Source organism: Gossypium hirsutum, chromosome D06 (genome assembly GCF_007990345.1).
Source record: "Gossypium hirsutum isolate 1008001.06 chromosome D06, Gossypium_hirsutum_v2.1, whole genome shotgun sequence".
NCBI lineage: Eukaryota > Viridiplantae > Streptophyta > Magnoliopsida > Malvales > Malvaceae > Gossypium > Gossypium hirsutum.
Window position 1 is genome coordinate 61,348,352 of NC_053442.1, and position 21,833 is coordinate 61,370,184.

A 21,833-nucleotide genomic window follows, 5' to 3' on the forward strand; every position below is an offset into this window, starting at 1 on the left:
TTGATTTAGACTCCTGTTGTGTCTTGAGTTTTATATTTTTTGTTTGTTTTTCTATTTTTAATAAGTTTTCAGTTTTAAAAGTTTAAGATGACTAGGATTCTATTTCTACCATTAAATGTCGGCTCATTGAGAGGAAGCTCCCTCTGGATCCTATCACTCCTCCAGGGCGATGGGATCTTAGGAGCTCTCAATCTCACCTCATTTTCATTGATGAAGCTGTTTGGGGATACTTAGGTGAAATAGACGCACTTCATTCGTCTCTCTTTGGGTTTGGGTTAGTGATTAAAGGATGAGTGATCAACATATTAAATTTTGATAATATTAATTACTAAAATAGATTTTTTTTTAAAAAAAAAATTGAGTGACTAAAAAAGAAACATGCTAATAATTAGGTGATTATCTTTATAATTTACCCATAAAAATAAACTCAATCCAAATTTTGGACGTTGCTCGTACTTGGAACTTGGGAGTTGGACTTAGGATGATTTGGTTTTACTTAATTATGCTAAAAATCGGATGTATATATTTATATGACTGATGGTTAAACAACTTTTAAATTTTATGATTCCTATTGGTATAGATAACTTTTTATTAAAGAAATATGGTTCAAAATTAATGTTATTAGTATTACTTAATAAACCATGTTTAATCGTATAACTGATAACTTTCATATTTAGAGTTATGTTAGTATAATTTTTATAGCATTTTAGGAGATAGTTTTATAATTTAGATTAGTTTTATTACATTTTATAATTTTTTTAGCGTAATCATATTTTTTTTTTTATCATTTTTAGAAATAGTTCAGATTTACTTGTTATTTTTCTTTTTACATTGTAGATTTCGAATGAAGAATGGAAGGCTTCGAGCATAGAGTAAAAAGTAGTAAAGAACAGTTTTTTGCTCCACCAGATTTTAGTCTTCAATTCAAAATTTTCAAACAACAAACAGCTCGCTCCACTGCAATTCTACGCCCAGTTTTCAGGCTTATGGCATTCAATGGACAAGCAACTGTTTCTATCAGTCTTCAGCTTGCTTAGAGTTATTATAGTTAGCACTTATGGAGTATGAGAAATATCCAGCTTTATGGAGAGAAGGGTGATTCAATTTCGGCTTTTCATCGACTTTTGTGTTAGTGTTAGATATGAATATGTATCCGATAATAAGTAAAAGAAAAGAAAATATACCCCAAACCAAGAAGGTAAATTACAAAACTAATTTTTTTTTCTTAGAAGGGGATTTAGCCACTAAATATGAACTTAAAATAAACAAATGTTTTTTTATTAATAGAGGGAATTAGGGATGATATTTTTTTCCAGTTATCTCAATTGTGTGTATATATATTCTAAGATTAAAATTTAATATTTCAAATATAAATGATTAAAATGTAATTTGAGGTAAATAAAAGTAATTATTTTGATAATTTACCTTATATTATTTATAATATTTAAACTAAGAACATCTAAACTGTCTTTTAGCTGTTAAATCATTAATTCCAAATACTTCCTTAAATCCAATATCAATTAGTGCCCCTGGTTTAAGTTTAATTCTTATTGTGCAGGATCCATGGTATGACAAGCACAGAGCATATTTTTAAACTCACGAGAGATTCTCTTTTAAAGATTAGCCTATGTTGATTAGAAAGAGAACAGGAAATATTTAGAAAAACATGTTTTTAAAACACACATTGGTATTTTTATTTAGAAGTCCTCTACTTTTACAGACAAATATGATAAGGAGGAATCTTCTTTACAAACAAACTTACTTTTATGACTCACATAACAAACAAACTTACTTTTATGATTCATATAACAAACAAACTTACTTTTATGACTCACAAAATAGACAAATATGAAAGTGACAAAATATCTAGTCACTTTCATAGTCTGTGCTAATATCAGAAATAAGGTTCAACTCTTCAATTATCTTGGCTTTTTTCTTTTTTAGCTCTGTAGCACTTTACCTCTATTTGTTCAATATTTTATTCAAGACCATCACGTGAGTTGTCAAGATTGTCTTCTACTTCCATAGGTGATGTCTTTTCTATTGCACTGCTAGAAAATCATGGATAATATTGCGACCATTCTTTTAGATCTAGCATATTTAACTAGTAGTCTTCTAATGCCATCTTCAATTGTTCTTGATAAGGTGTTGGTGGATCAATCCTTATGTCCCATGGTGTTAACTCAAAGTTATTAATAAAAATGATAAATTTACATTGAATTAAACATGTATTTTACTATTATAACTTCTAACTTTCTTTGGGCCTTAACTTATAGTCTATAGGTCAATAGGTCAATAGGCTTAAAGATTTTCAATAGGGACTCAATTAATGACAATTTTATTAGTATCCTTTTACGATGGTAGTCTATAATTTATTTTAGACTAAAATTACCCTTTAAGTCTTATAATGTTTTTCTATTATTTTAAAGAATTTATTCCCTTTATTGTTAATCGTTAATAATTGAATTTAAAATTTAAAATTCAAAATGCAAAAGGATTAAATTTATAAAAATAAAAGTATAGAGATTTAATTCACATTTTAACTTTTAATTTAATTTCTCATCTACTTAGTTAGTATAATAAATAATAAAATAGAAAAACCTAAAAAATTCTCTTTTTTCTTCAAACGAGCCTTCTTTGGTCTCCCACCAACCCTTTCTTTCTTTCGTTCTCTCTTGAAAAGTGAGTGGCTTTTTGTCAACTTAATCTATTTTTGTTTTGAGAGTATTTTAAAATAATAAATTATTTCACGAGTTGATTTGGACTCATGTTGTCTTGAGTTTTATTTTTTTCTATTTTTAATAAGTTTTCAGTTTTAGAAGTTTTTGTCTACTTTTTTAGCATGTTTTTTAGTCTTACTTATGCATGTAAAATTAGTTTTATAAATGATTTTAGAGAAAGTTTTATTGTCGTCCTCTCTAGTTTAGTAGATGCTCAACTCTTTTATTGGGCCATTTAAAAAAAAGTATAAAATTTCAATAACCGCGACAGTTCTTAACAGTGTTTGCGGGAAGAACGAAAGGAATGTGGCATATTATTGATTCTATCTAAACCCCATCATAATTTGCTTTCTTAGCCATAAGGGATGCCATGGAAGTTGGAAACTTTAAGAAGACTGAGATTCTATTTCTACCATTAAATGTCAGCTCATTGAGAGGAAGCCCCCTTTGGATCCTATCACTCCTCCAGGGCGATGGGATCTTAGGAGCTCTCAATCTCACCTCATTTTCAATGATGAAGCTGTTTGGGATACTTAGGTGAAATAAACGCACTTCCTTCGTCTCTCTTTGAGTTTGGGTTAGTGATTAAAGGACGAGTGATTAACATATTAAATTTTGACAATATTAATGATTAAAATAGAATTTTTTAAATTTGAGTGACTAAAAGAGAAACAAAATTTGGATGTTGCTCGTACTTGGAACTTGGGAGTTGGACTTAGGATGATTTGGTTTTACATTTAAATGACTAATGGTTAAACAACTTTTAAATTTTCTGATTCATATTGTTATAGATTACTTTTTATTAAAAGAAATATGGTTCAAAATCACATTTATTAGTAATGTTATTAGTATTGCTTAATAAATCATGTTTAATCATTTGTAATAAGTATAAGTGATAACTCTCATATTGAGAGTTATGTTAGTATAATTTTTATAGCATTTTAGGAGATAATTTTAGCATTTAGATTAGTTTTATTACTTTTTATAGTTTTTTTAGCGTAATCATATTTTATTTGATTTTTATTTTTATCATTTTTAGAGATAGTTCGAATTTACTTGTTATTTTTTCTTTTACATTGTAGGTTTCGGATGAAGAATGGAAGGCTTGGAGCATAGAGTAAAAAGTAGTAAAGAAAAGTTTTTCGCTCCACCGAATTTCAGTTTTCAATTCAAAATTTTCAAACAACAAACAGTTCGCTCAACTACAATTCTACGTCCAGTGGAGCAAAATGATTAAAACCCTAAAAATAAGAGGCAATGTGATTTGAGAGGAAAGAGGGGAAAAAATCAACTTGAAGGTTAAGAAAAAGAGATTGAGAGCGCTCGGCCTTAGTTAGATAATCATTTTTTTTCTCTAGATTATTTCTTTTTATTTTATCTCAATGTAAGTTTGTTTTGAATTTCTTCTTGTGATGTCTTCTCAAATCAATATGAACTGAACTCTATTTTCTTAGAACAATGACGAATCGTATTTCTTGGTTAATTAATTATTTTCTGTTCAATTTTCTAAAATTCTGTTAATTATTTAGTCAATCATGTGTTTGTATAATCTGCTTGTCTGATCACCAAGTTATATTAATTCAATAATCTCGATTTATCTTGAAATAGAAAATTAAGGTTTAAATCTAGACTGAATAGATTAATGTTAATTTTAACAGCGCTGACAAACAAGGAAATTTGCAGCTAGGATAGGAATATACCTAATGCCCTAATCAACCTAATAGGCTTGGTCGTAGTGACTTTGCCCAACTGGCCTAATATAGGAATATAACTAGTGGGGAAGAGGGATTAACTTAGCTAAATATTGGACCGGTCTAACTAATGCCATTAAATTTTGAGTTAGTAATTATATAAGTTGAACAATTGAATGAGAAAAAAATGATTAACTGGACTGGGTGAAGTTATAGTTCGAAGATCTTAAAATTGATAGAGAAACTTATGGATTTTCACTGTTTTAGTTTAATGGAAATTTCAGCATTTCCTTAGTTTAATTTTAGCAATAATTAGAATTTATTTTCTTGATCTAGACTAGATAAAACTGAATGGTTGTTTTTAAGAACTTAGAATTTGGTCATCGTGGCAACGATATCCTCTTATCACTTTATTACTTGATTCAACATGTGTAATAACACTAGTTATCGTATTATTAAATTAATATATTATATCATTAAATATTTTATATTATCATTAAATTTAAATTTTATATATTTATCATATATATAATTATAATATTCAAAAAAACTTCATATTCAATAAATACTTTATAATTTAACATAAAAATTGATTATCAATTACTTTTGATATTAATAGAAATTTAATATAAATATGTAATTCTTATAAATGATTTTTCATAAAGTAAATAATGATCATTTATTTATATTTTATTTTTATTTTAAATAATATCATAAATTAATATTATTTATTAATGTTTATTTTGGTTGTTCAATTCTAAATTTGGATTTTGGGTTGGATTTATTTCGGGTTCGGTCCAGACCAGTCTTGGACTTAGATTCTTATAGACTCAGGCTTTTCCAAACTCAAATTTTTTCGGTCTCGAACTTTTTCAAACTCAAATTTTCTCAAACTCAAATTATTACGAGCATTTTAAGACTTTTCTAAAACTTAAAAAGTAAGAAAAGTTTAACACTTAAATTCGAGTATCATAATTTTCTTAATTGTTTTTGTATCCATTTGGTGTTGGTTTTTTAGAAATACATTCCTAATAAATTAGCAGTTTAACATTCTGTAGGTGAATAGTAAAGGATGAGGTCTTTGTATTAACAATTTTCTTGTAAAATTTTTTTTAAATAGTATCTCTAGCAATGTAGCCGTCTTAGCTCAGCCGGTAGAGCGCATGGCTTTTAACCATGTGGTCGTGGGTTCGATTCCCACAGACGGCGGATTTGCTTGATATATTTTAGCTTCTGACCTACATAATTAATACGATGATAAAGAGGTCAACTTTATAGCGAGAATTATTTTGACGCCGCTTAATTAGAATTAATAAATATTTATATTTTATATTATTAAAACAGAATTTTAGTATTAAATGATTAAAATAAATTATATTAATAATTTATTATATTATTAAATATAAATATGTTTAATAATATTAACAATTATACCCTCAAAAAAATATTATTAAAAATTATAATATTGGTAATATTGAAAATTAAATATCTGATATCAATATTTTAATATTTTAAAGTATTTTTAAAAATAAAACAAAATATTATCAATATAATATTACTAAGATTGATTTAGGTTAATTTATAAGGTACTTTTTTGAAAGATGACTTCCGTTTTCTAAAAGAAGAAATCAATCTTTAGAAGAAAAAAAAAAGCCTTATTTCTTATTTATTTATAAATTATTTTCTGTTGACCAAGTTATTTTTTATAAAACAAACACAGAGAAATACACAAAAATGTTCTTCGTAAATCATTTTATGTGAAACAAACGCATCATAAATCTCAATATATATGATTTTTTATTGATTTTATATAAAATTATTAAAAAAAAACATTCATCGTGTCTGCCCTGAATTCTCAATCCAAATTACTATTACGATTATGCATCACAATCAATTTTTTAAATAAAAAAAAAACGTAAACATCATATTGTTCCATAGAATTTAAATTAAAGGTTCAATAATTTGATACAAACTATAAAAAAAAATTAATATTTTTCAATAATTGCCTCCTAAATTATTTGTTTCCTCAGTTAGCCATGATTGAGACTTAGACTTTGGGTTATTGGCCGAAAATGAAGAGAATAAAAAAGACTTTAGTCCACTTGACAACCATACCCCATTGGAATGTACTTTTACCACTAATGTAAAGATCAACTACCTTTAGTGGTTCATATTCCATAATTGGATTCTTTTATCCATTTCTTTTATGTTACGATTTAGAGAAGGATATTAACATCAAAACTCGAACCCTAAATTTTAATATCCGAATACATAATTTTAATTCTTCATTCTTTTAATTTGTTAAATGTCAAATTAGATATGACATGACCTCAATCAAATTGTAAATACATGTATGCCTATGAACAATTACGATTTAATGTGTTAAAAAAAAAGATAACGTCAACAAAATTTGGGACCGCTATTTGTTTTTAACATGTTAGATTTAAGTTGCCATTGTGGTAAGTATACTTATATTTACAGTTTGATCCACGTATTTCAAATAAGTTTTTGTACCATATTTGAGTTGGTATTTAACAACCAAGTTAATAATTGAACTCACCGAAGAATCTGGTTAATACAATATTATTACTTTTGAGGACTCAATTAAAACATTTTAAAATTTAAATCATAATTTGAGAATGTTTGATACAATAAACCCTTTTCTTTTATTAATTTCTTCACGAATCATATAATAATTTATTTCAATTTAATAATACAAATACACCATAAATGAACTTAGAAAATTGTACAAAACTTTAAACAAACACATCTAATCAACTAAAGTGACAATAACAACAGTAAGGATTGATTGAGAAAATTTTCCAATAAGGAGACATGCCATGTTAAAATGTACATTATTGTTATCCAAGGATCAATTATAAATATTTTCAAAATTATCATTAATGAAATGAATAAAAGAAAAAGTGCAAAGAAAATGAGACAAAAATGCACCGACTTTGATGTGGGATCTAACATCCCACCTTACTCACCCATATAAATTTTCAACTCATTCTATCAATCTAATCAAATAAATTACGTAAAAGATTGAGTTTTAGTTCGACCGATATGGACATTATTGTCAACATAAGAGGATACGGGTTTGAGTGTGTTAAAGTGCATTATCCTTCTATTTATTGATTGAGAAAGGACCGTGATTAAAATGTTATTTATTATTATATTAAAAATTTTAAAATATTTAATGTATTTATTACTGAAGTATTTAAAATGCCTATTTAATGTATAATTATATTAAATAATTTAAATATTATCTAAATTATTTTATTTTTTAATTTCTATTCACTACAAATTTTAACAATAATGTCCAACAAAAATTAACAAACACCACTTTTTCACTAAACTCAGCTTTTAAAAATACTTTTCAACTGCAACAACAGTGCCTATAGAAACTTTAAACACTATTCATGCAAACTACTGAGTTAGCTTGATTATGACTTTGGCGAACAACTTGGAAAGAAAATTAAAACCAGACCCATCCCATGAACACTTTGTACCGAACAAATCAAAGAACAAATTTCATTTCTTATATTAATTATCATTGATTCCCTTTCTTTTATAATGTATACTACAACAATAATAATGGTAGAACACCTTGGTGGTTGAATGCAAAAACAAAATAATTAAAAAGGACAAGAAGATTGAGGCTATTAATCTAGATGGTGGGAGTGGTGGCGCGCCGCTCCCAAATATCATTCCGAAGAAGTCACCATCATTGCCACTGGAACCACCACGGCCACCACTGCCGGCGTTGGTTGTGCCGGTGTACCCAGGATAAGAATAGCTCCCTGTCTCTTCCCTGTACACGAACAATTCAAATACACGACATTAGAATATTAACATTTTGGGTGTAAATATCATCAAAATTTTCTAAGTTTTTTCATGTATAAACAAATAAAAGCTTTTGAACTCGAAATTCAATTTGTTTATACAACCAGCAACAAATGAATAAAACAATTTCATGTAGGAGCAGATTTTCAAAGTGGGCATTTCAGGTCCACTGTAATATTTTTTTTCAGGAACTTTTGTACCATAAAGGGTACAACCAATAGCATTGAGTTTTCAAGTTGAGTATTTTAGGGGTAGAAAAGCTCAAGTGGGATCATAAATGGGGAAAAAGAGCATCTTTTGAGGTACAACTTTTCATTAATTATTTGATAGCAATGACTATTTTGACATGCAAAGAGACAGAAAAAAAAAAGTGCTTGAAAAGCTGTAGTGCTGACTAATATCCTGAGGCTCCATATGGGTGATGTTGGAAATAACTAACAAAATAGGTTTAAGCCTAGATTGAAATATGCAATAAGATAACATTGTATGAGATCGATTGAATCGATTAAGAGTATTTAAAATCGATTAAGAGTGTTTAAAAAATCTAACTCTTTTTACCAAAATCGTGACTGTAAGTTTCTAAGAATCTTATCACTGCATCTTACAGAACATAAACAGAGGAGGGCCCAGGTAATGGCCTAAAAGTCAGAAGGAAAACCCATCCTATTTTGGCCTACATTAACAGCTATACATTAACATCAGAGTGGTGCCCACATTGAGTCACTGAAACACATTTAAAACTAATGGACCCCTACTCCTTGCTAGCTGGAACCCTCAACTGAGCCACCGGCCCCCATGTTTAACACTATAAACATCACCAGCGTCACTCTCTTCACAGTCCCATCTTATTCTAACAAAGGGAATCCAACGGTGAAAGAAAAAAAAAACAAGATTTAAAGGGTGAACACACCCTTTTAAAAGTGCATGGGTACCCTAAAAAAGAGGACGACCTTCCCCATGCAAAAGCACATGGATTAAGGACAACAAATTGAGTCTGTACTAAAGCTGTGAAGAGGCACACGCCATCACGTGCCTTTATGATCAAAATTACAGAAATGGGGTCTAAAATATAAACACCAAATTATTAACTATTATTATTTATAACTGTGGTGGTTAGAAGTGGCAGGTAATTCAGTTATAAGGGCAAAAAAAAACCAAAACGAAAGGGTATATTAGGGTTTTACCTGGTCTCACCAAAAACGCCAGCGTTTGAAGTGAGTTGTTCAACGAGGGTAGCTGATTTAGGCTCCACGCTGGAAGCTTTAACATATTGAGTCATTACGCCAGCTCCTGAGGGTACAAAATACGCTCCATTGACCATTATGTCCCCATCTGTTCTCCAGTTCCAACCTGTCCAATCCTTCTCGTCAGTATCCACGCGCTTTGTCACCTGTTTATTAAAAATATTAAAATATACGCCGACTCAGTGTAGTGCATCACACGCGCTTAAAATGGCATGTATTAGAATACATTCAATAAGACGAGTCATGCACCGTCTTTTTAGAATTATATTTTCACTTTTCAAAGCGATTATTTGAAGAAAAATACAAAATTTATTGAACTCTAAAAAATGGTTGGCTGGCATGCACAAATCCTACACAAACCCCAACCCACGCGCCACGGCTGAGAGTGGAGAATTACAGAAGAGTTCCACTTGCAAAAAGAAAAAAAAGTTCACGAGACACCCACCAAAAGACATTCTCAACCCAAACAAATTATTTTTAAAAATAATTACCCTTTGAACTTATAAAGAACTATTTAAATGAAAAAAGGACTAAATTGAATAAAGTAGTAAAGTTGAAGATCAAAATGAAAAAAGGGGTTTACCTCTTTAGCACTGGGATCCCCAGGGGCAGAGTAGCGATTGCCTTGACTGTTGATGGTAGGGTTACCGCTGCCGCCGATGGCATACATTTGCCATGAAGTGAAATCATTGTTGACCACGTGAATATACCCTCTCCTACACCTTGGCATCCTTTGCACCAATCCCACCCCAAATACATTGAATGCTATCGTCACCTGCATCCCTGAATCAGGCAAATACCTACCCCAAAATACAGACCCACTTTCAAAATTTTATTTTTTCACCGTGATTGGAGTATTCAAATCATTATTTTAACAGTTTAACCTTCTTCTTTTTTGGATTAACCTCGTGATAAGAATAATGTTCACTGAAACCTAAGATAATAAATGGTTGAAAAATGGACCCACAAAAAAAAAGTTTGGAAAATGGGTCCTTTCAACTAAAGATGACTTTAGATGGAATATTTGCAATTTTTTATGAATACAATTAATTATTTTGTATAAATAGCATTATCTGCTATATAAATATCTGAATTTTAGTAATTAAAAAAATAAGTAAATTAATTTCTATTTTGAAAAATTAATACTTAAACGTCAATATGATATGCATGTGTCTTGTACCATTTTTAAGAGTAAAAATAAGTGAAATTTTCAAACAAAAAATTTAATTTGCTCTTTATTCTAATCTAAAAAAAACTAACTTATTTTTTAATTAAAAGATACAAAATATAATCTATCACTTAATATAGGGACTTTCGTGATATTTTTACCAAGATATTAAATATTATCTGCAAAAGAAAATCAATTAAAAAAATTTTGTTTATCTGATATTTATTTACAAATATCAACCATTAGAAACAGGGGAAAAAGCCGGAATGGCAAGGGCATTGGGCTCCAGGTTAAATGGGATAATTTCACTTTTAGCCCCTCAGATCTTTTTAATCCTTCGATTAATGGGAAAATTGCATTTTCTGCCGTCCAAAATATTAACCTCTAAACTTTTTTATAATTTTATATTAGACCCCAAAATTCTAATCCCAAAATTTACGTTAAACTAAGCTAAGGGAAACGGAAAAATGTACCTGTCATCATGTCCCAGGAGCATAACTTCATCATGGTGAGCAAAATAGCTATTACTAATGGTAATCCCAGTGGACCCCATAACAGCATCAACCAACCCATCGGTGCAGTAACTTAAAGAACAATGATCAACCCAGATTTTCTGAGACCCAAAAATGGAGATCCCATCACCGTCCGATCTCCCTCTCCTCCCCACATGCGTTGGAGATGAAGCAATGTCAGTGTTCCCCGAAGGTTTACAATGGTGAACATGGATATTATGGATGATAATATGCGACACGTACTGTAACGTTAAACACCCATTTCCGGTTATATGGACGTTAACCCCTCTACCGTCAATGGTTTTGAAAGAGTTGAAAATGAGTTCGTGTTTGAGTTCGATGACCATGTTGGTTGAAAAGACGATCCAAAGGGGTTCGTCTTGGATGACGGCGTGCCGAAGGGTGCCTGGTTTGGGGTTAACGGTGTCGTGGTCGGAGGAATCGGTGACGGTGTAGATCCGACCGCCTTTTCCGCCGAGGGTGCCTCGTGCGAAGCCGATGGAGCAGTCGGCTAAGCGTTGACGGTTATTGAACCAGTTGGGGTCACATCTCCAGCAATCATCAATGGGGTTTCCAGTTCGACATTGATCTTTGGTGTTTTCAGACAATGTTTGTCTTCTAGATAAAGATGCATTTAAGCTCCTGCAAGGGAAAAAGTGAAGATTTTTAGTAAATGTAGAGAGAGAAAGCAGATTCTCTTTTTTAACCTCATTTTCTCTTAGAATCCTTCAAAAAGGGGGGATTCAGATTTGGGGTTAAAAAAACACTAAAATGGGGGTTTTTTTTTTCCTTTTTGTGAAGAACAAAGAGAAGCCATTGTAATGCGAAACAAAAGGGGTGAGGATTTGGGGTTATAAAGCACTAAAATGGGTTTTCTTTTTGAAGAACAAACATTCGAGGGAAGCCATTGTAATGCAAAAACAGAGAACTTGAAATGTTCAAAACAAAACAAAAGGGGGGAGGATTGGGGGTTAAAAAACACCAAAATGAGTTTTTTGTGGGTGTGTGTTCTGAAACAAGCACTTGAGTAGCCATTGAAAAGGGAGGATTAGCTTACCATTGAACATCAAGAACAACGGATTCAGGGTGAGGGTGTTGATGAGGGAGACTAAGATTGAAGGTAGCTCTTGAAACTGAAGCCAAGATGCACATGAAGAGAATGCAGGTGAAAGGAAGCATCTTGGAAGTGAAATGAAGCAACAAAAATGGAAACGAAAGTTGGGGATTTCCAGTTTTGTTCTTCTGTATGAAAAAGGTTCACTTCTTTGCACAATGGAATGTGATTGGCATTTGCTTGTTGTTGACAGTTGTTCTAGAGCCCAAAATAAACTTAGGAGACTGCAAATCCTTGGAAAATGTGAAGTGATTTATATAATAATACCAAAGCAATTTAAACAAAAAGTGAAAGAAAGAAAGCTTTGCTCAAAGAAAAGAAGAAAGAAAAAACAACAACCCTTTTCCAATTTTTCAACTTTTTCTTCTTCATTTTTGGTCGGATTTTTAACTTTTTTTCTTTAATTATTTTATCTAAGGCTAAACTCGACGAATGCTCACACAATTATATGAAAGTTTTTTTAGTTGATATAATAATATATTTAGTTTTTAATATTTAATTATTCTATCAACTTGATCTTAATTTTAAATAATTTAATGAATCTAACCATTCACATTTATAAATTCTATCAATTTGATCCTCGAACTTTTTAATCAAAACTTTCAACTTTTAAAAGAGAGGCATTCCACATATAATAATTGTCTTATTTATCGTTGAAATTATCTAATTTGATACGCAACTTTTTTATTTATATTTTTAAGAAGTTTATGTTAAAAATTAATTAAATACCATTAAAAATAATAGAAATTACAAATTTTAAAAATATAATATATAATGAAATTATATAAATAATTTAATATTTGTAAAAAACAATATTTCACTTTGACCAACAAAAAATTTTGAATTAATTTGGTAAATGATTTGACACTAAAACAGATTAGTAGTTATACATATTGCTTATTGTGAAATTAAAAATAAAAAATAAATAGAACACATAATAATCTCTTAATCAGTTTATAAAACTAAAAAAAATCATTAATTCAATTAATTCTTTCGCATTTTTTATAAAAAATTAAATGTTCGTAATTTTTCATATATAATTATTGATTGTATAATTAGATTTTTCAAAACCATATCTTTTAACTTTGGATTTTATTTCCAATTTTAATAACTAACTTGGAGGACTATTTCTACATACATTGAAGGAATTACCATACTATTAACAATAAGAGTAAATCTAATGTGTTTTTTTTAAGGTTTTTCTATTTTCTTTAGCCAAAATTGTATCGATTAATTGTTATAAAATATTATATTTAGAAGATAGTTAATTAAAAAAAAGAAAAAATAAATAAAAATTCAAGGTAAACCTATTGGTATTAGGAACTGGGTTGAAAAAGGAACTGGGTTGAATAACAACTCGTTAGTTGATAGAAGTATTTATAGATGTGGAATGCCTTTATTTTAAAAGATGAAAGCTTCTATTGGGAAGTTTGAGGATCAAATTGATATAATTTGTAAATATAGTTGGTTAAATTTATTTAATTATTTAGAATTAGGACCAAATTGATAGAATAAGTAAGTATTGAGGACTAAATGTGTTATTATATCAGTTAGATAATGATTTTTCGTTATCAATTTAATGGCAGATGACCAAAACAGTCTCCAAGATATCCCAACCAACCTTTGCGACCATGCATTTTGCAATCCTCTTAAACTTCTATAGGTCAACTCCACATAAATATTGAAATTCTTTTGAGTTATCATTTTCCAACTTCTCTTCCTTTGTGGTCCACTGTGCTTCCGGCTTCACAACTCTACCATTCTTAGTGTCTATCTTGGGTACCTGCCAACCAATCAACACAACATGCCATGTCTTCTCTTCAATGGACATAATATGTGCCTTCATGTGTGCTTTCCAGTAAGCATAATTCTCAACTTTGAGCATAAGAGGATGAGATGTAGAAGAACCTTCTATAGTTTGAATCTAGCAACACTTAGGATCTTCACTAGCTATTTTAAGTGGCATACTCTAATACCAATTGTTAACTCGAACTGTTGCTAAGAATCAAGCTAAGTGTATGAAAGAGTAACAAGGGAATTGGCTCTCCTTCATCACTAAATGAAAACATTAAAAAAAAATAAAACATGAATTGTTTATACAATTCAGTTTCCATACGTCTGTGGAGCCTAGCAAAGTGAGAGATATTCACTTTCTTCGATAATTAAATAAGCTATGCTAATCTATCACGCACCCTATGACAATTTTCCTTACCTTTGCACTTTGAAGAATGAAACTCTTACTACTGAATTTACCCTGTGAATTTAGCAAGTAAAACACAACATAACAAGATTGACTATCAATATACACTCATACAATAAAATTCCTCACAATGACAGATTAAGTGATTAATTCTCTCTATACAATAACCTATAAAGTTTATCAATTATATAGAATATTTTGAAACTTGCTAACATAAGAAGATTTATCACAACCCCATTAAAACAACAATAAGATGAGTTGAATACAATATAATAACAATTAATATAAACATGAACTCTTGGCAACTAAGCAATTTGTGCTCCAACTCAATCCAATATCCACGATCCAAGTGATTAGATAAGGTGATCCGATTTGATTAAATCTTCAAACTTGTTTTCCCATGTGATATGATATTCAATAATGGGCTAGATATCATCCACACAATTAGCACAACCCATAAATATTGTTCGGTAAATTGCCAACATCTCAAATATGGAAACTGTCTCAAACAACTCTAGTGGTCAAGGAGTGGGCACTCCCTTTACACTTAATCCCCAGTCCCATATTTTTCAGCATTGTTGATATTTTTGGATAATATTGGTGGGAGTATCTAATTTAAAATTAGAAGAAGAAAAATAAAAAATGAAACAAAAAACATAAAATTAACAAGTTTTTATTTAAAATTAGAAGATAAAAATAAGAAAAGGAAATTACACTAATAAGATATATTGATAAAAAATCTCTTTATTTTTCAAAATTTTTTAAATTGTCAAAGTCAGTCCTCATACTTTAAAAAAACTTAAAATTTATTTCAAATGACACCATTCTTAAATTACTAAGCATGAAATAAACAATTTAACAATTTATATACAATAAAATTAGAAAAAAAAATGCAGTTCTACTCACTTTTATTTTAATATTTTATTTAATATTCTAACACTTAACCCAAAGGCGAATCTAGGAGTGCTGACAGAGGCCTTGTCCCCCTAAAATAAAATATTGCTATTTAGGTCCTTTAAAAATTTTAAAACTTTAAATTAGTAAAGGTAAAATTACACTTTAGCCCCTTAAAATTATAAAAATTTAAATTAATTATTTAAAAATTATAAAGATATAGACTATAAAAAATTAAGATTTTATTCGCCTCTCATAAAAATTATTTTGGCTTCGCCCCTGCCTTAACCCTAACCTAAAAAAATCATCCTAGTCAAATGGGTAGAGCAATACTTCATTTTTAATGGCCCGAAGCCAATAAATTAAAAAAAAAAAGGCAAATTGCATTATTAATTACTCAATTATAGGTAAAATTTTGTTTTGATCACTTAATTAAAAAAGTTACAATTTGGCCATTAAACTATTTGAAAGTTTTCATTTATAAACTATTTGAAAGTTTTCATTTAAGTTATTGAGCTATTTAAAAGTTTTTATTTAAGTCACTGGATTGTTAAGTTTTTTTTTTTAAGTTCCACCAGTGAGCTCCAAGCAACGATTCAACGATTGGTACAATGGATTAGTACCCATCGACGAGTAGAAAAACATACCTTAGATCCAAGTCGATTTGATGGTCAATATCGAAAATTGAAGAAAAAAGTTGTTTGAATTTTGGTTCACAAATTTGTGACGTCTAAAGTTGTTTTGTGAAAAAAAATTGAACTGTAGGAAAGAATGAGAAAGAGACCTTTCGATTGATGCAGGCAATATGAATAGAAAAAAAGCTATATAGTATTAATTTTAACAGTCCGATGACTTAAATAAAATTTTTTAAATAATTTAGTAATAAAATTGTAACTTTTTTAATTAAGTAATCAAAACAAAAATTTATCCATAATTTAATAACAGAGTTTACTTGTTAAAAAATGTATGGCATATAAAACATATATATATAATTAAAAAAACTTATTTTTTTAAAAGATTATTAAATTATATGACATTATGTATATAACAACAATAAATGCAAGTGAACCGACCTTGATTCTATTTATTTGAGGCCGGTGGGTGTTGCAATATTCTATTATTATTGCCAATCCTTCAAATATTTTGGACGGCCTAAGTTTCATATTTCTTCATTCTTATCCATTGCACACATTTTATTTATCTAAATATTCAAAATCAATACTCTTTGTCTGTTGTTCCAATAGGGTCGGAAGCGTGTAAATTATTGTACTAAAAAATCACACAAAGTTCAATTCCCAGGGAAGAGAGGTGGATCACATGGATCTCTTAAATACCAAGTCTTTCCTTAGACAGAATATCCCTTCTATAGTAATTTAATAGCACAATTAAATACTACTATTATACCCTCAAATATTGAAAGAAAAATAGGACAAGAAAGAACACAAGAGATTTAACGAGGTTCGGTAAATTATACCTACGTCCTCGGGCACTAACACCAGATGATAACTTTACTATCTCCAAAGTATTACAAACAAATAGAATTCCTTAAGAATTCTCAAATGGGAGAAGAGAGAAAACTAAGAGAGAAAGATTGGTTGGGATGGTTGAAATGAAAAATGAAAAGGCCTATTTATAGTTGAGGTTCAGGGACTAACTTGCAAATGGCCTAAAAAATTAGGGACCAAAATTGCAATTATCCCATTCAACTTTTCAACATTCGGTGCAACTTGCTCAACCTTTTTAACAAGTTGCTTCCTACCTTTGTTGACTTTTCAACAATCTCCACCTTGAAGATTTGATTAGGATAATCACATCTTCACATACTTCCTTCAACTCCCCAAATTCGATAAAGCTATCTTTTGTAGTACCTCCAAATGCGCTCTCGAGCGCCATACACCTAAAGGTGCTCAAATTCTCAGGATGTTAATCAAGTTCAAACAATGATTAAACTTGATTGTTGTTACCACCTTGGTCATCATATCTGCGGGATTATCTACTGTCGGAATCTTCTGAAGTAGAATTTTTCCTTTTTCAAAGACTTCCCGCACAAAGTGATATCTTACGTCGATATGCTTGGTTCTTGAATGATAGACTTGATTTTTCGCTAAATGAATAGCACTCTGACTGTCACAATATAGACTAATGTGACTTTGAACAACTCCCAAGTCTTTCAATAATCCATTAAGCCAAATAGCCTCCTTAACAGCTTCTGTAACTGCCATATATTCTGCCTCTGTAGTAGACACAGCTACTGTAGACTGTAAGGTAGACTTCCAACTCACTGGGGCTTTCGCAAGAGTAAACAGATACCCCGTAGTTGAACGACGTTTATCTAAATCACCAGCAAAGTCGGAATCAACATATCCAACTACAAACTGACCAAGTGCTTCATCCTGTTCAAAAATTAAACCAACATCTACAGTTTTTCGAAGATACCGTAGAATCCATTTCACAGCTTGCCAATGTCCTTTTCCAGGATCATGCATATACCTGCTCACAACTCCAACAGCTTGTGAAATGTCAGGCCTCGTACACACCATCGCATACATCAAACTCCCAACTGCATTAGCATATGGGACTTTCGCCATATATTCTCTTTCATCTTCAGTCTTCGGAGATAATTGAGCACTAAGTTTCAAATGAGAAGCAAGTGGGGTACTTACATGTTTTGTGTTTTCATTTACACCAAAACATTGTAATACCTTTTTCAGATATTGCTTCTGATTTAAACAGAGCTTGCCTCTCGGTCTATCTCTACTTATCTCCATGCCGAGAATCTTCTTGGCCTCACCTAGATCTTTCATCTCGAACTCTTGATTCAACTGAGCCTTCAGCTTATCTATCTCATTTTGGCTCTTCGAAGCGATTAACATATCATCAACATACAAGAGTAGATAAATGAAAGATCCGTCATGCAGCTTCTGCAAATACACACAATTGTCATATTTGCTTCTTGTGTACTTCTGCCTTCTCATAAAGCTATCAAATCGCTTGTACCACTGCCTCGGGGATTGCTTCAATCCATATAGCGATTTGTTAAGCTTACAAACCCAATTTCTACCACCAGCATCTGTGTATCCTTCTGGCTGAGTCATATAGATCTCCTCTTCTAACTCACCATGCAAGAAAGCCGTCTTAACATCAAGTTGAGCTAACTCCAAATTCAACTGTGCTACCAAGGCCAACAAAATTCTAATGGAGGAATGCTTCACAACAGGGGAAAATACATCATTGTAGTCAATTCCCTCCTTCTAAGCGTAGCCTTTAGCTACCAATCTTGCCTTGTAGCGAATATCCTTCTTGCTAGGAGATCCATCTTTCTTTGCGAATACCCACTTGCATCCGATTGCCCTTTTACCTTTCGGTAATTGCGCCAACTCCCAAGTATTGTTCTTCCGGAGAGACTGCATTTCTTCATCCAATGCGCTTTTCCATTTATCACTTTCTAAGCTTTGCATTGCTTCTTGATAAGTGATAGGAATATCATCAACAACGGGAAGGGCGTAGGCCAACATATCAGTAAATCTAGCAGGTTTACGAATTTCTCTCCGTGGCCTTGCAACTGCAACTGGTTCTGGTGTACTTAGTGGTTCTTGGGTCAGAACCTCTTCAACCTCTAATTCCTCCATTGTGGCTGGAGAATTAGACTTATTAACTGGGCAAATCCCCATCTGCTCAAACTCCACCTGTTTTGGAGTACACTCCACCTGCTGTGGAGTATTGCTCATCTGAATATCTTTATCTGCTACCTTTTTCAATGTGGCAGATTCATCAAAGGTAACATCTCTGCTACAGATCATTTTCTTTGTGCTTAAGCACCAATGACGAAATCCCTTCACTCCAGAAGTGATTCCCATAAAGAGAGCTTTCTTTGCCCTCGGATCTAACTTTGACTCCTTCACATGGTAATATGCAGTGGATCCAAACACATGTAAGGAATCATAATCTGTAGCCGGTTTTCCAGACCATACCTTCATAGGAGTTTTTCTTTCTAATGCAGATGATGGCAAACGATTAACAAGATGGCCAGCGTATGTCACAGCCTCAGCCTAAAATTGCTTGCCCAACCCAGCATTGGACAACATACATCGAACTTTCTCCAGCAATGTTCGATTCATACGCTCTGCCACTCCATTCTGTTGTGGTGTATCCCTAACTGTGAAGTGTCGAACAATACCATACTCTTGGCACACATCGAAGAACGGATCACTTTTATATTCCCCTCCATTGTCCGTCCTAAGCCGCTTGATTTTCTTGCCAGTCTGGTTTTTGATCATAGTTTTCCATTTAAGAAAAACTCCAAGCACTTCATCTTTAGTTTTCATGGTATACACCCAAACTCTTCTGGAAAAGTCATCAACAAAAGTAACAAAGTAGTGTTTTCCTCCCAACGAAGGTGTTTTGGAAGGCCCCCACACATCTGAGTGAATATATTCCAAAATACCTTTTGTATTATGGATAGCAGTGCCAAATTTCACTCTCTTTTGCTTTCCCAGAACACAGTGCTCACAAAATTTTAATTTGCAAGCCTTTGCACCTTTCAACAATCCTTGCTTTACCAGAATTTGCAAGGATTTTTCGCTGGCACGTCCCAACTTCATATGCCACAACTGCATTGAGTCCAAGTCTTTGTTACCGGAAGCTGCAGCGACTGCTCCAATAACTGTACTACCTTGGTAGTAATACAAGTTATTTTTCCTGATGCCCTTCAATATCACAAGTGCGCCAGATGTCACTTTCAAAATCCCATCTCTCATAGTAACAACTGAACCATTGGATTCCAAGGCTCCCAATGAGATGAGATTTTTCTTCAAACTGGGCACGTACCGAACATCAGTCAGGACTCTGGTTGATCCATCTTGATTCTTTAATTGGATTGAACCTATCCCAACAGTTTTACAGGCATTGTCATTGCCCATATAAACAACTCCTCCATTTAGTTCTACTAAATCAGAGAACCACTCCCGGTTAGGGGACATATGATAGGTACAACCCGAATCCAATATCCACTCATCTGAATGGAACGACGATGATGATGCAACTAGTGATAGTTCAGAGTCACTAGTATCATGCTTTGCAACACAAGCATCTACAGCAGCTTTTCCCTTATTCTTCAGCTTTGGACAATTTTTCTTCCAGTGGCCTTTCTCATGACAAAAAGCACATTCATCTTTCCCGAGTCTGGACTTTGACTTTGATCTCCCCTTTTGAGTTTTCTTCCGAGTGTATGAACGACCTCGGACTACTAAAGCTTCTGTATCTCTGATTGAGTTTTTCTGTTTGTCATTCTTTCTCTGTTTATAACTGTATAAGGCCGCACAGACTTCGCTCAGAGATATATCACTCCTGCCATGAAGTACAGTAGTTTCTAGGAACTCAAACTCCTCAGGAAGTGACCCCAACAGCATCAAAGCCAAATCTTCATCTTTGAATGTCTCATCCATATTCAGCAAATCAGTGACTAACTGATTAAATTTGGTGATGTGATCATTCATTGTGGTACTTGGGACGTATGTGAAGCGAAACAGTCTTTTCTTCAAGTGGAGCTTATTTTGACTGTTTTTCTTCAAAAAATTTTCTTCAAGTGCCACCCACAACTTATTTGCAGAAGTCTCCTTTGAAAAAGCATACCTCTGCTCTCGAGAAAGGCATGATCGAATTGTGCCACATGCCAACCGATTGATCGCCTTCCAATCTTTCTCCTGTACATCATCTGGTTTTTCTTCATCAATGGCAATGTCTAGACCCTGCTGAAAAAGGGCATCTAGAACCTCACTTTGCCACATACCAAAATGGCCTGTGCCATCAAAGATCTCCACGGCCAGTCTTGCATTTGCAATTGTCGGTCTTGTCCACATGGACGATGTTGAAGCTCCTACACCGACCGTTTTCTCCATAATCTTTCAATATATACCTAAGGAAATCTTTTCTGATGTGGAAGATCAGTTTAAACTGCAACCACAGAGCATACTACGATTAACCTTCGGCTCTTGATACCACTTGTTGTTCCAATAGGGTCGGAAGCGTGTAAATTATTGTACTAAAAAATCACACAAAGTTCAATTCCCAGGGAAGAGAGGTGGATCACATGGATCTCTTAAATACCAAGTCTTTCCTTAGACAGAATATCCCTTCTATAGTAATTTAATAGCACAATTAAATACTACTATTATACCCTCAAATATTGAAAGAAAAATAGGACAAGAAAGAACACAAGAGATTTAACGAGGTTCGGTAAATTATACCTACGTCCTCGGGCACTAACACCAGATGATAACTTTACTATCTCCAAAGTATTACAAACAAATAGAATTCCTTAAGAATTCTCAAATGGGAGAAGAGAGAAAACTAAGAGAGAAAGATTGGTTGGGATGGTTGAAATGAAAAATGAAAAGGCCTATTTATAGTTGAGGTTCAGGGACTAACTTGCAAATGGCCTAAAAA

General features: G+C 31.9%; 1 protein-coding gene and 1 non-coding gene across 2 annotated transcripts; one reads left to right on the forward strand and one right to left on the reverse strand.

The window, feature by feature from the left end:
* Positions 1-5,547: 5,547 nt before the first annotated feature.
* On the forward strand, positions 5,548-5,620 carry TRNAK-UUU (transfer RNA lysine (anticodon UUU)). The gene has a single exon. It is a non-coding gene; the product is annotated as a tRNA-Lys (tRNA).
* A 2,311-nt stretch (positions 5,621-7,931) lies between these two features.
* LOC107939532 (probable pectate lyase 13) lies at positions 7,932-12,736 on the reverse strand. Its single transcript, XM_016872872.2, has 5 exons — positions 12,239-12,736; positions 11,143-11,823; positions 10,085-10,301; positions 9,442-9,647; positions 7,932-8,225 (listed from the first exon to the last, which is right to left on the reverse strand). Exons 1-5 carry the CDS (start codon positions 12,358-12,360, stop codon positions 7,958-7,960), a joined length of 1,494 nt encoding a protein of 497 aa, XP_016728361.1. The 5' UTR covers positions 12,361-12,736; the 3' UTR covers positions 7,932-7,957.
* Positions 12,737-21,833: the final 9,097 nt, after the last annotated feature.